The sequence below is a fragment of the Manacus candei genome, unplaced genomic scaffold (genome assembly GCF_025592945.1).
Source record: "Manacus candei isolate 608988 ecotype Guabito, Panama unplaced genomic scaffold, ASM2559294v1 h1tg000128l, whole genome shotgun sequence".
Lineage (NCBI taxonomy): Eukaryota > Metazoa > Chordata > Aves > Passeriformes > Pipridae > Manacus > Manacus candei.
This window is the reverse complement of record NW_026138176.1, coordinates 547,904-562,759: the sequence shown is the minus strand read 5'-3', so window position 1 is coordinate 562,759 and position 14,856 is coordinate 547,904. Positions and strand designations below refer to the sequence as shown.

The 14,856-nt window shown below is 56.1% G+C and overlaps 2 protein-coding genes across 2 annotated transcripts; both read right to left on the bottom strand.

Moving 5' to 3' along the window:
- Window positions 1-1,227: 1,227 nt before the first annotated feature.
- LOC127462504 (loricrin-like) lies at window positions 1,228-3,308 on the bottom strand. Its single transcript, XM_051771150.1, has 2 exons — window positions 3,117-3,308; window positions 1,228-2,194 (listed from the first exon to the last, which is right to left on the bottom strand). The coding sequence occupies exons 1-2, from the start codon at window positions 3,138-3,140 to the stop codon at window positions 1,520-1,522; spliced, it is 699 nt and encodes a 232-aa protein (XP_051627110.1). The 5' UTR covers window positions 3,141-3,308; the 3' UTR covers window positions 1,228-1,519.
- Window positions 3,309-4,889: 1,581 nt separating this feature from the next.
- Window positions 4,890-6,832, bottom strand: LOC127462428 (loricrin-like). The gene is made up of 2 exons (XM_051771037.1): window positions 6,806-6,832; window positions 4,890-6,330 (listed from the first exon to the last, which is right to left on the bottom strand). The coding sequence occupies exon 2, from the start codon at window positions 6,313-6,315 to the stop codon at window positions 5,086-5,088; it is 1,230 nt and encodes a 409-aa protein (XP_051626997.1). The 5' UTR covers window positions 6,316-6,330; window positions 6,806-6,832; the 3' UTR covers window positions 4,890-5,085.
- Window positions 6,833-14,856: the final 8,024 nt, after the last annotated feature.

Here is a 14,856-nt window from a genome sequence, read left to right as displayed (position 1 = left end):
ACAGAAGTCAGTAACGAAGTGGCAGATTTTAGAAATTTAAGTAGATTCAAATAAATGATAAAGCTGCCTAATTTTAGAATGGAATTTAATGTGGCTGGTGTGAAAATCTTGTGTAATGTTCCCTGCACAATGGTCTTAGAGCATTTTACAGTGTGACGGATCCCCGTTGTGGTACCAAACATGGGTTTAGAGCTTGAGAGGATTTGGGCCTTTGGTGTTTTCCAAACATCAGGACAAAGTTTTCTGGACTTCTACTGAGCTGAAAGGGCCAAAATCCCCACAGGTGGGTGAAAGCAGAACGGTAAAAAATAACCAGTGTGATTTCACGTCTCACTTTTAAATGGGCACAGAACTGTGGGTGGTTTTTTTCCTCTGTAACAACTATTTGGGTGAGTCAAACAACCGCAGTCCTGGCAGATGAAACGTTTGGCAAACGCTGGATGTTCAACCTCCCCCGCGCTGCCCCGGCACGGAGGAACCATCTCTTCCTAACCTGTGCCTAATTTAGGGCCTGATCCCATCCAGAGATGTCGTGAAGGAGGTTGTGGAGCAGAAGCCAACGAGCTTGTTTGAGTTGCCTCACACGAGGGTTGACGTGCTCGGGTTGCACCATCCCTGCAACTCCCTGGGACAGGAGCCTGGCGTGGAATTGTTCCCAGGTAAACAACCTTTCACTCCCCAGGTCACGCTGTAAATAATAATCAGGCGGAAAACCCCCGGGAGTTTTGCATATCTCCTTCATTTAGCTCGTGGGGTGTCCCTGGGGAGGGGGTCTGGGCAGGGAACAGCTTTTCCATGGGGAGGGAACAGCTCTGACTTCAGCAAGAGGCAAATTAAGAACAGAATTCCAGAATCCCACAATAGTTGGGGCTGGAAGGGGCCTGTGGAGATCACCCAGCCCAAGGCAGGGTCACCCAGAGCAGGTGACACAGGGGCACGTCCAGGTGGGTCTGGGATGTCTCCAGAGAGGGAGATTCCAAGCCTTTCCTGGGCACCTGTCCCACCCTCCATGGAAAGAAGCTCTTCCCCATGCTGAGGTGGAACTTCCTGAGGTTTAGTTTATGGATATCACTCCTTGTCCTGTCTCTGGCACCACTGAAAAGTCTGGCACCGTCCTCTTGCCATCTGAGCCTTCTCTTGCTGTTGAAAACACTGTATTTTAGTTCTATTAAAACTGATGTTACATTTCAGTGTGGCTCTAAAATATACATAAAAAATGTTGGCAGAAAAACTTTGTCCTGTGGAGATTCCTCGAGGATCCATTTGTGTTTTGGGTGAAGGAGCCAGAAATGAAAGAAATCATTCAAATATTAAAACTACGCCCAGGCTATGGAGTTTTATTTTCCAGCCCGTGATCCAAAGGGACACGGAGAGAGGAATCTTTTCCTGTCACCAATCCCAAACCACTTCTCCCAGCAGTGCCATCGCCGGCTCAGCCCCGTGTGAGGGACACGAGGAACACGTGTCATCATGGAAAAGCCACCCTGTGGCCCAGCCAGGGGCACTTCTGCCGGGTCAGTCACTTCTTCTGCCTGGGGGGCCAGTGGCTTTTCTGTTTGCACTGCTGGCTCTTGGTGCTGGGAACGACCACGGGGCACTTCTGCTGCACCACCTGGGAGCACCCACCCCCCTGGGGGCTGAGCTCTGGGCCTGAGACCCCCCCGGGGGCGTAGCCAGACCCTCCACTGTAGTATCCCGGTCCCCCAGTGACCCCCCCTGCCAAGGCATCGCTGGGGGGTGCAGGGAATCCGTATCCGGACCCTCCTCCCAAATCCCCTGGGTGGAGGATGGACCCCCCCTCGCCCCCCAGGCTGTGTCCCCAGTCCCCTCCTCCCCCCCTGGGGGCATAAACGGGGACTGTCCCCCCCGTGACACCCCAGCCGGACGTGCCCCCGCAGTCCCCGCCGGTGATCACCACAGAGCCCTCCCCGCCACACGTGTAGCCCCCCGAAACGCTGTAGGGGGGGGACGCTGGCACGGGGGGGCAGTAGGAGGGTCGTGGGCTGTAGGAGGGCCGTGGGCAGTAGGAAGGTCTCCGGGTGTAGGTGACTGAGCCTTCCCTACCACAGGAGAAGGAGGCGCGTCCGAGGGGGTCGGAGAAGCTCCCGGAGCAGAACCCTCCGTGGTGCAGGGAGATGTCCCTGGAGTAGCCCCGGTGCCTGTGGGCACATTTGGCTCGGAGGCACCGGTAAAGCTGCGAGAGGAAAGAAAAAAAAACACCCAAATTTGCCCAGTTTCGCTTCATTTCGCACCGTGGAAGGTGGGGGGGGTTCAGGGGGTGGGGAGGGTTCAGGGGGTGGGGAGGGTTCAGGTGGTGGGGCAAGAAAAGCTTTGTCGGGGCCTGGGGCAACTCCAGCCTTCAAAGCAGGGCACTGCCGAGCTCTTGGAGAGCATGGAATGGTTTGGGTTGGAAGGGACCTTAAAGATCATCCCCTTCTGACCCCCTGCCATGGGCAGGGACACCTTCCCTAGATCAGGTTGCTCCAAGCCCCTGTTTTTCAAATCCAAGGGTATCTGGACTCTTCCTGGGATAGTTTTCCTCCTTTTTATCTCCAGGGTGTATTTCCAGAGAACCAAAATCTGAGGGACATTCTTTTACCATCTAAGAACTGCCCTGGCTTTCCCCACTCACCTTCATGTCTGCAGCTGCAGAGCTGCAAAACCAGCCAGGATTATCCTTGTTTCTGTTTTTAGCCTGGTGCAAGAGCAGTGGATCAAAGTTTCCACTCCCCAGGACATTTCTGGCTCTGTTATTGCACCCCAAAGGTCTTTTATGGAAGGTAATTGGCCCAGACATAGAGGTTTGTGGCCATTCTGAAGCAGAGCTTGTTATTAAATAATATCAAAAATGGGTCCCAGGCTTTGCAAGCACTTTCAGACCCACAGAGGTTGTGCAGTCACCACGTGCTGGTCCCACCACAGACTAATCTGGGTTTTGCCCTCTAGCTTCCAGTCTGGTGACTGGATTTCACCTTTCTCCCTAAGGATTTGATCCATCCAGAAGAAACTGTCCAGATCCCAAGGACTTTGCTCAGGCAAGCACAGGTCAAGGTCCCAAAGGAAGGTGCCTCTCATGAATATGAATTAATAAAGTCTCAGAAAAAAATCAGACTTACCTTCTTGAGCCATAGGAAACACATTTAGAAGGTAAAAGTCGACTGAATGAGGAGCTTTAACAGCCTCAGGAACATTTATATGGTGTTTAACATATATGGGAAGTGAGACACCCTCGGGAATGATAAGGATTATTTACCTATCAAACTGGGATTTCAGTGTTTGACTCACGGCGACGATCCATATCTCCCTTCACCCAGTAATTGTTACTCCTGCCTAATGAGCTCCTGCCCTGGGCTGTGGAGGAACATTCCGGCCCCCAGAGAGGTGGGGGAGACCCGGGGAAGGTGGGTGGGAATGTGGGTGTAGGGGAATGCAGAGGATTAGGGAGCGTGGGGCAGAGGAGCAGCTGGTGGCACTTTGATCCCTCCAGCAGCTCCCCGGGGGCTCCAGGGGGAGCTTTTCTGAAGGAAAAACATTTGCATCCAAACCAGAAGGTCACCAAAAGGGACTGATTCCCCAGTTGGGAATTTTGCAAGGGTGCCAGAGATGCTCTGGGAGGTTCATGAGAGAACTGTGGAGGTGAGAGTGTCCTAATGCTTAAACCCAGAGTGGCTGGTGTTTTAAGGCAGGATCATGCCTCCAAAATGCCTGCCTTCCTCCTTTCTCCTATCCTCCTTCTGGCTTGGAAAGGGGGCTCGGGGTGGTCTGGAGGGTTCCAGATCCAAGCTGCATCCCCAGCCTGCTCCAGCCTGGCTCTGCAGAGCAGCTCGTGCAGTTTGGGCCAGGCCTGCTCAGCTCCAAGGGATTTTGTTGTGGTGACAAGAAGTCCCAGCTCTGGCCAAAGGCCAAGTCTGCGGGGCAGAAAGCCTTGCCCTGGGTGGTGGTGCTGCCACAGCAGGTTGTAAAAGCCTGGGCAGGGAGGGATTTGAGGCCTGGAGGCATCTTTTGGAGTGTGTGGAGCTGCCCGAGGGACTTGCTGCTGGTTTTATTTCCTTTACAGCCCAGGGCTGATTTGGCTCCCTCTGTGTGTGGGGCTTCCCTCTGGGAACAGATCATGGAATCCCAGAATCCCTGAGGTTGGAAAAGCCCTCCAGGATCATCCAGTCCCCCCTGTGCCCCATCCCCACCTTGGCCCCAGCCCAGAGCACTCAGTGCCACAGCCAGTCCTGCCCTGGGCACCTCCAGGGCTGGGCACCCCCCCCGGCAGCCCCTGCCAAAGCCTCACCACCCTTTCCAGGGGGAAATTCCTCCTCATGGCCAACCTGACCCTCCTCTGGCACAGCTTGAGGCCGTGTCCTCAGCTGCCCTGAGGTTTGCAAAGCTGAAGGAAGGGGAAGGTGGCAGGGACGTGATGTTGTTGTTCACTTTGGGCATCCACAGCTGCTCTTGGGCCATCCCCAGTTCCAGCTCCTCTGAACTGAGCCTGGTGGGCCTGGTCAGGTCTCCCATCAGCTCCACAGACACAGCCATTGGGTGCTGGTGCCTCAGAGGACGTGGGACCAGGAGCTGGGGTGGCTGCACCATGACCAGGCACCAAAGGGGAGTTGGGTGCTGTGATTATTTGGCATTTTGGGCTCTGCTGTTCCTCTACCAGGTAGAAAATGAAGGTCCAAACACTCTGGGGCAATAAACTGGGTGACTTTAGAGCTTCACCTACAGCAAACCACCATCATCTTCTTTATAAGGAGGAGTGAAGCACCTCATCAGATGGATTTCCACCTTCCAAGACCAGGAGATGCTTGTTGGTAACACGAGAAATAAACAAACTTCCCAAAAAAGGCAGTTTTGAGCTATTATAATATTTATTAGATATAAAAAGGGCCTTTGGAAAAGCAGCACAACATTATCAAAGGCCTCCCAACACCAGCAGCAGGGCACGGGGTAAGTCCTGGCGTTCTCAGCACAGGGATGCAGCATCCAGGGAAGAGGAGAGGACACAAGGGAAGGAGCAGGCAATCAGAGCCAGGTCTGGAGGTGCCCCAGCAGAGGCTCAGCTGGTCCTGCTGGACCTGGAGCTGCCCCAGGCTGTCACTTCTGGCCGGAGGGGAAGCAGCAGCTCTGCTTGGACTGGTGGGACACGATGCTGGGGATGGCGATGGGGCACTTCTGCTGGGAGGACTGGGAGGACCCTCCAGAGCTGATGATGATGGTCTGGCCCGAGGAGCCGCCCCTGGATCCTCCCCCGCAGCATCCAGAGGATCCTCCACCTCCCCCGATGATCTTCCCTCCTGAAGAACCCCCACCACATCCTCCTCCTATGCCATAGCTGGATCCTCCACCACAGTATCCAGAGGAACCTCCACTGCCTCCTCCCACAATGATGGTCTTTGATCCTGAAGATCCACCACCGTACCCTCCTCCCACTCCATAGCTGGACCCTCCACCACAGTATCCAGAGGAACCTCCACCACCTCCACCTACAATGATGCTCTTTGATCCTGAAGATCCACCACCATAACCACCACCATATCCTCCTCCTATCCCATATCCTGAGGAACCTCCACTGCAACATCCAGAGGAACCTCCACCACTGCTTCCCCCTCCAATTATGACCTTTGTTCCTGAGGAACCACCTCCGTATCCTCCTCCTATGCCATATCCTGAGGATCCCCCACTGCAGCATCCAGAGGAACCCCCACTGATTCCACCTCCAATGATGCTTTTTGATCCTGAATATCCACCACCGTACCCTCCTCCAATGCCATAGCCACCACTGCATCCTCCACTGCCTCCACCTACAGTGATGGTCTTTGACCCTGAAGAGCCATAACCACCATAACCACCACCGTATCCTCCTCCCAGCCCATAGCTGGATCCTCCACTGCAGCATCCAGAGGAACCTCCACTACTACCTCCACCCACAATGATGCTCTTTGATCCGGAAGAGCCACCACCGTACCCTCCTCCTATCCCATAGCCTGAACATCCTCCACTGGAACCTCCACCTCCAATGATGACCTTGCCTCCTGAAGATCCACCACCACATCCTCCCCCTATCCCGCAGCCACTGCTGGATCCTCCACTGCAGCATCCAGAGGATCCTCCACTGCTTCCTCCTGCAATGATGACCTTGCCTCCTGAGGACCCACCACCGTACCCCCCTCCCAGGCCATAGCCAGAGGAGCTCCCGCAGCAGGAGGAGCCCTGGGACTGGTAGCTGGAGGAGCCACCCCCGTGGCACGAGGAGCCCCCACTGTGGCACCCACTGGACTGGGAGGACATCCCGTGGCAGCCTCCGGAGCTTTGTCTGGAGCACATCTCGGAGCTGGGAACCTGCAAGGAACAGCGTGGTCAGAAAGGAGAACCTTGGAGGGGCAGCTGAGCCTTCACAGCAGACAAAAAAATGGAAGAGGACCCAGGAAATGCCCCTTTTGCCCCATTCCTGGAACTTTAACCTCTCTCACCCTTGTGAGCTCCCTGGGAGTGCCCTGCAGGGCACAGCAGTTACAGGAACACTCTGTGTGCAGGGAGACCATGAGCACACATGTGCACACATGCTCTGACATGCTCCGAGCTGGCAACCTGAAACATTTCATCCTGCTGGATGCCCAAAACTCCCAGCAGCTGAAAATTCAGCCCCCAGAGCATCGGCTGCAACTCCCCCCTCTAAGGAAGGCAGTTCTGTTGGCACATCAGGTGGGTTTCTGGAGCCACCACAGTTCCCTCATTCAAAGAACCCTCAAAGACCAGCTGGTGGAGGGATCTCCCTGCATTGGGGTTCCAGAATTTTCCGTATCAACGGCCTTACCTTCAGCGGATCTGGGAACCGTGTGATGCTCGGCGGCGGGTGAGTGAGGAGCCCTGGGATGGGTGAGCTTTTATATCATGTACATCGCGCTCCCGAGGGAAGTGAGACACCCTAAGGAATGCTGAGAGGTTTATTGACAGAGAGCTTGGCTCTGGCTGCCTCCTTCTTTGACTCACTTGCAGCACAGGGGTGATGGGAAGGAGATGTATCAACCACTTTCTGCAGCACAGTTTATAATTCTATTTAATGATTCCCTTCCGGGAGCTTTGCCCTCAAACACTGGGGGCAAATGGCTTCTTGGGGTCTGATCTGGGGGCTCTCTGATGTGTTTCCGGTGAGCTGCAGCTTCTTGGGTGCTCAGCAGAGAGTGGAGATGCTGAGGGGTGGAGGCTGGAGTGAGTTTGGGCCAGAGAGTGATGGAAGGACGAGGGTGAAGGATGTGCTGGAGCAGAGCTCCAGAGAATTTTGGAGAAGGGAGTTTCCTCAATGACTGGCAAGAGGGGGAGCTGGATGGGGAGCAGGAGTATGTCCAGTATGTCCTTTCCTGCTGGGAAAGGCTCAACAGGCCAGAGGTACCTCCTCAGATGGGGAGCACTGCTTTGGAGCAGCCCAGACCCATTTCAGAGGACACTGTGAGGGTGACAGAGGCAAGGGGGACATTTCCCCTCATCCTTTTGGGAGCCCGAGGCGGAAGGGGCTGTTGGACTGAGCAGAGAAGTCTGTGCTCAGCTCCAGCTCCCGGGGGTCCCAACCTCCAAACTGGAGTGAGCAAAGTCTTGAAACCCTTCTGTTGGCAAAGATGCCTTTGAAGGCCATCAAGCCCCTTCCCTTGAGCTCTAGGGCAGGAAACATTTCCTCTGCCTCAGCAGGACCCATTTTCTGAGGGTCCTCACTGACCAACCCTCCCACACGTGAGTTGGGGAGTCACCTGGGTATTTTCCTTGCTGCAGAGGGACAGTTTGCCAGCACAGCTGTCCCAGTACTCATCCTGCCACTGCGTCACGCGTGCTTGGAGCCTGACAGCAGATCCACCCTCCTGGGACACTGAGCAGAGAGGGAGTAATCGGGGATTTTAGCTGTGAGGACTCCTGACAGCAGCAGGTCCCAGCCCCATCACCATGAATGTGATGTTGGCAGTGCACACACACCCCTCTGGTATGGGGACAGGACCATCAGCACCAGGAACACTCGTGCAGGGGGGGTCCTTCCCTTTGCTTTGGACTCCTTCCAGTGCAAAGAGCCTTATCTGTGCTCTCATCAGCAGATCTGAGGTGTCACCGCAGTCCTGGCTCTCGGCTGAGCGTGGGTGTTGTACCGCTGAGGATCTCAACACCGTGATCCCTTCCGTGCACTGACGTGTAGGGACTTGCACAGAGGGACACCCAGGATTAGCGGCTCATCAGCACACAGGGACACCCAGGATTAGGAGCTCTTTGGGACCCAGGGAGTGAGGAAAGGCCGTGGAGGCTTTTGGAAGGGGTGGTGAGAGGGGCTCACAGTCCAACGATGGATTGTGGAGACCCCAAGGTTGGACCCTGCAGGGACTGGAGATGCTGAACCTGCAGCACATGGACTTGTTTGGTACCTGCCAGGTGTGGAGGAGAAGTGTGGCTGGATCCAGAGCTGCTGGAGGGGTCGGCACTGCCACAACCTCTCCCAGCCTACAGAGCAACTTTGATCCCTGCACTGGGTAAAGGGAAGGGGGGAGGCAAAAGGCTTTGTGGTGGAGGCTGCCCAGATTAGGGCCACACTGCCCAGGGCTCTGCCTGGACCCTCTTCTGCCCTGCAGTGCCATCACCCCCAGGATGGGCTGGCAGGTCAGGTCACCTTTCAGCCTCACCACTGCAAACACCTCACCCTGGGGTGCGTTGCTGTGAGAGAGGAAAAACCCTTGGCCAGATCCCAGAGTCCCTTTTCCCAGAGCTTCCTTCATGCCCAGCAGTGCCAGTGTTGATAGTGTGGGACACGGTGAAGATACTGCTGGGGTAAGAAGAACTCCCCAGTTTTTGTCCAAGAGGCAGAAGCTGGTCAGTCAGGATCCCTCAGGAGTTTGAATGGCAAATGATTCCCTTTATTTCTGATTTTGTTTCCTCCCCAACAATCATTTTTGTGAGATGGACAAAACCCCTCTTGGCTTCAAGTTCACTGGACCCAGGACTAATCACACCTGTCCCAAAGGTGGCTTTGGGAGTCCTCTTTGAGAGGACTTTCCCACTTTGAGAGGAAAGCAGCCCTGTCCTGGGCTGCATCCAAAGGGGCGTGGGGAGCAGGCGAGGGAAGGGATTCTCCCCCTCTACTCTGCTCTGGTGAGATCCCACCTGGAACACTGAGTCCAGTTCTGGTGTCCCCAGTGCAAGAGGGACATGGAACTGTCAGAGCAAGTCCAGAGGGGGCCACAAAGTTGATAAAGGGACTGGAGCATCTACCCTATGGAGAATTGTTCCCTTTGAGGGGGGGAGGCCCTGGCACAGGTTGCCCAGAGCATTTGTGGCTGCCCCATCCCTGGGAGTGTCCAAGGCCAGGCTGGAGCAATCTGGGGTAGTGGAAAGTGTCCCTGCCCATGGCAGGGGATGGAACTGGGTGAACTTCAAGGTCCCTTCCAACCCAAACCATTCCATAATTCCACGACTTTCTGTTGATTTCTGTACCCAGCTCTTGGGATTTCTTTGGGAAGGGAAAACTGAGGTGGAGCAATTTCCCAGGTTAAAGTTGCAAACCCTGGGGGATGTTATTTGCCAGAGGGACAATGACCATCTGCTTCCACAGGGAGGATTCTCTCAGGGAAGATCTGTCAACAATCCCCTGCTCCAGCACTGGAGGCCGGAGAACATTCCACAGCGGAATCTTTTTGATGCATTATTCATTTTTTGGGGAAGTAAACAGGGGCCTGACAAAGGCTAAAAGCAACCTCACACAACCAGTTCTGTCTGGACACCGAAATCTTTATTTCCTGTCACATTGATGGCACAGAGGAGCCACCTGGGAATTCACAGCTCTGGGATGTAGCACCAAGGGGACACGAGGGCAGAGGGTGTGCACGGAGGGAGCAGCAAACTGGGAAGGCAGAGCTGGGCTGGTTCTGCTGGACCTGGAGCTGCCCCAGCTGTCACTTCTGGCCGGAGGGGAAGCAGCAGCTCTGCTTGGACTGGTGGGATATGCTGGGGATGACGATGGGGCGCTTCTGCTGGGAGGACTGGGAGGAGCCTCCGCCGCCACCTCCAGAGCTGATGATGATGGTCTGGCCCGAGGAGCCACCCCCGGATCCTCCCCCGCAGCATCCAGAGGATCCTCCACCACCTCCACCTCCAATGATGATCTTCCCTCCTGAGGATCCACCACCAGATCCTCCCCCACAGCATCCAGAGGATCCTCCACCGCCTCCGCCTCCGATGATCTTCACTCCTGAGGATCCACCACTGGATCCCCCACCGCAGCATCCAGAGGAGCCTCCTCCTCCTCCTCCACCCCCAGAGCTGATAATGATCTTCTGACCTGATCCCCCACTGCCCCCCCCGTATCCTCCTCCTATCCCGTAGCCACCACCGGATCCTCCCCCGCAGCATCCGGAGGAGCCTCCTCCACCTCCACCCCCAATGATGATCTTCCCTCCTGAGGATCCACCACTAGATCCTCCCCCACAGCATCCAGAGGATCCTCCACTGCCTCCGCCTCCGATGATCTTCACTCCTGAGGATCCACCACCTGATCCTCCCCCGCAGCATCCAGAGGACCCTCCACCGCCTCCGCCTCCAATGATCTTCCCTCCTGAGGATCCACCACCTGATCCTCCCCCACAGCATCCAGAGGACCCTCCACCACCTCCAATGATGATCTTCCCTCCTGAGGATCCACCACCAGATCCTCCCCCACAGCATCCAGAGGACCCTCCACCGCCTCCGCATCCGATGATCTTCCCTCCTGAGGATCCACCACCGGATCCTCCCCCGCAGCATCCGGAGGATCCTCCACCACCTCCACCTCCAATGATCTTCCCTCCTGAGGATCCACCACTGGATCCCCCACCGCAGCATCCAGATGAGCCTCCCCCTCCTCCTCCACCGCCAGAGCTAATGATGACCTTCTGGCTGCCACCACCGGATCCTCCTCCGCAGCAGGATCCACCTCCTCCCCCTCCTGAGCCCCCGCAGCAGGAGGAGCCCTGGGACTGGTAGCCGGAGGAGCTGCCCCCGTGGCAGCAGCAGCAGCAGCTGTGGCACCCACCGGACATCCCATGGCAGCTTTGCCTGGAGCACATCTCAGCAGCCACCCTGCAAGGAACAGCTCTTTACTCAGGGCAGCCACCACCCTGCCGAGGATTTCCCGCAGCAGCCCAACAACACTGTGCAATGTCCAGAATCATCATTTAAAGCCTTTTATCCCAAAGTTGTTCCGTGTCCATCTCTACGCTGGTGAAAGACTTTGAGGAGCACGGGATGATTCTGCTGCATCCACAGGAGATCTAAATCCGTGTGCCCTCCCACCTCCACCCACCAGGCCAACTTCACCAAAGCATTTCTGTTTTGCAGGAAGGGAAGATGAGAATCTCTCCGTGGGGCAGAACTGGACTTACCCTTCTGGGCTCTGACCACGTTCCCCACAGAGCAAAGCCGAGCGAATGAAGCCCCGGGAGATCCACCAACTTTTATATTGCTTTTCCCAGGTGGGAAGTGAGGCATCCAAAGGAATGGTGATGGGTTTATTTACTGAGCAGTGTCCTCCTTCAGCCCACTTGTCCTGACTCACGGGATCAGAGCGATGCCTCTCCAGTGCATCACTTCCTCGGCTGTGCCGCAGGTCCCGCACGTGAGCTCCGCTCCCGAGGTTGAATTCCCAGGTAGGATTCTGGGACTTGGGTCAGCACCCTCCACTCCAACCAGGAGACGCTGCTGTGGTGGGGACCGACAGCAGAAGGGGCTGTGGAGCCTCATGTTTGTGGTGTGTTACAGGCTGGGGACACACGGGGGGGTTGTTGGGGTGTCCTGTGCCAGGAGTTGGACTTTGATGATCCTTGTGGGTCCCCTCCAGCTCAGGACATTCTATGATTCCATGATTCTCTGCCCACGGAGATGCCCAGGGAAGTGGAGGGGCCTGCACTGGGTGGGAGTGGTGCTGCGGGGGCAGCAAAGGAATCTCCCATGGCTGGATTCCCCACTGCCCCTGCGGAGGGTGGACCATGACTTGGGTTTGACTCCACCACTGGGGACAGGGCAGAGGTCAGGCAGGTTTGATGCCCCCTCTGGGAGGAAGGGTGACACCTATTTTGGAGAGGAGTTAAGTGCTGCAGGTGGGAGGTACCAGGTCCAACATCCACCCTGTGCATCAGTATCTTGGTGGATAGTGACCCAAAGCAGGAATTCCTCCCTGTTCCGGAGCAGCAACAGCATTTAGGAACATGCTGGGCTCCTGCTGTCAGGCTGAGAGCCTCTGAAACTTGGCTCCTGGTTTCCCTGGTCCTGGGCCATTTCTGGGTGCAGGGGTGTCTGACAGCAATGCTCCCACCCCCCTCAAGTGGGACCCCAAACCTTCCCTTAGCACTTTGTGGGTAACCTCAGTGTTTGTGCAGCTCCCAGTCACTGGTGTTTTAGCACCCTGGGACTTCCCATAATGAAATCCCAGGAAACTCAGCTATTCCTGTGGCAACTCCAGCTGGAGGAGCCCATCTGGACATGGTTTGAGACTGGTTGTACCCCTGAGGTCCCCGTGGGGGAGAGGGCAGAGGGTAGAGGGAGACGTAAGACGTGGAGGAAGGTCACTCCTGCCTCTCCTGGGACACCTCCAGCTGTCCATCATCTGCCTCACACACAACAGTTCAGGCAGGGAAGGTTCATTTTCTTTCCCTGTTAATTGCCAGAATCAACCACATCAAAGAAATCCCTTCCCACAGGGAAACTCCCTCTGAAGACTCATCCCCGGAGCTGTGTTTTAGCCCTGTGGGAATGAGGAAACCCCTGGTTATTCCAGAATTAGAATCCCAAGCCCTTGGAAGGGGTTTACTGAAGTACTGGCCCTGCCACTGGCTCCACTGGGGGTTCAGAACTGGAGAGAGGGTTGGAGAACCCCCTCATTTCTCCTCCACAGCTCCTTGGGGCAGCTCTGAGCACCACATGTGGGGCCTCAGCTTCACTCACACCTGTAATAGCACCTTTGGAACACTTTCTGTTTCCCTTGGTAGCAGAGGTTTTGCATCTTCTCTCTCCTAAACCATGTAAAACTTCCTTGGGCATCACCAGACTTTTGGGTGAGGTAGAGGGGCTGCAGTGATTAACTTTGTGGTACCTCCTCTGACGGGCAAAAGTTGGGATCATCGCTGGCAAGAGACATTAAAAGATGACCTAAGAATATTTAATGAACCCAAAGGTTTTTTTACAGGTGGGTTTCCACGTTCTGGAGCTTTATTGCAACAGCCTCAGCTCAGAGTGAAATCCTGGTGATGGAAATAAAGCGACCAGTGTCAGAAAATCCAACCACTCACACTCAGGAACTCTTGAGAACTGCAAGTTTTATTGTCTTGTGCAAGCACCAGAAAATCGAGGCAGGGAACAGGCCCCTGGCTGGAAGTCAGGGATACACAGCACCAGAGGTTCTGCTCAGCTGGAGAGCGGGATGGAAAACTCCCAAGGGAAAGGAACCAGCAATAACTTAAACTCTTAAATTGAACAGAGGAAGAAATGTGAGGCTCATTCATATCTTGGACTTCCTTGGCGTGAGAGTCCATTGTGCAGCCACTACTTGCGTTTGATCTGGGGTGGAAAGGAGATGGGCTGGGTCTGCTGCTGGATGGACCCCCCCCCAGAGCTGGAGGAGCCCCCTCCACCACCTCCCCCGATGATGCAGATGGACCCCTGGCCTTGGTGGCCTGAACCACCTCCTCCTCCTCCACCTCCACCACCTCCTCCTCCACTAATAATGATGGGGCCTTGGCCCTGGTGGCCTGAACCACCTCCACCACCTCCTCCTCCACTTCCACCCCCAATGCAGATGGGCCCCTGGCCCTGGTGACCTCCACCACCACCTCCACCACCTCCACCACCTCCACCACCACTAATAATGATGGGTCCTTGTCCCTGGTGGCCTGAGCCACCTCCTCCTCCTCCACTTCCACCCCCAATGCAGATGGGACCTTGTCCCTGGTGGCCTCCACCACCACCTCCACCTCCTCCTCCTCCTCCACTAATAATGATGGGACCTTGGCCTTGGTGGCCTGAACCACCTCCACCACCTCCTCCTCCACTTCCACCCCCAATGCAGATGGGACCCTGGCCCTGGTGGCCTCCACCACCACCTCCTCCACCTCCACCACCACCACCACCTCCACTAATAATGATGGGTCCTTGTCCCTTGTGGCCTCCACCACCACCACCTCCACCACCTCCACCACCTCCTCCTCCACTAATAATGATGGGGCCTTGTCCCTGGTGGCCTGAACCACCTCCACCACCTCCTCCTCCACTTCCACCCCCAATGCAGATGGGACCCTGGCCTTTGTGGCCTCCTCCACCACCTCCTCCACCACCGCCACCCCCACTGCTGCCTCCCTCAATAATGATAATGCCTTTGCCCTGCTGGCCTGACCCACCTCCTCCTCCTCCACCACCTCCACCACCACCTCCGCTAATAATGATGGGACCTTGGCCCTGGTGGCCTGAACCACCTCCACCTCCACCACTACCACCCCCAATGCAGATGGGACCCTGGCCTTGGTAGCCTCCACCACCACCTCCTCCACCACCCCCACTGCTGCCTCCCTCAATAATGATGATGCCTTTGCCCTGCTGGCCTGACCCACCTCCTCCTCCTCCTCCTCCTCCCCCTCCGATGCTGCCACTTGGGATGCAGATGGGAATATGGCTCTGGTGGCCACCTCCACCTCCTCCCCCTCCTCCTCCTCCTCCACTGATAATAATGGGACCTTGGCTCTGTTGCCCTCCACCTCCACCTCCTCCTCCTCCTCCTCCAATAATGCAGATGGATCCTTGGCTCTGCTGGCCTCCTCCTCCTCCTCCTCCTCCTCCTCCTCCTCCTCCTCCTCCTCCTCCTGCACAGGAGTGGAT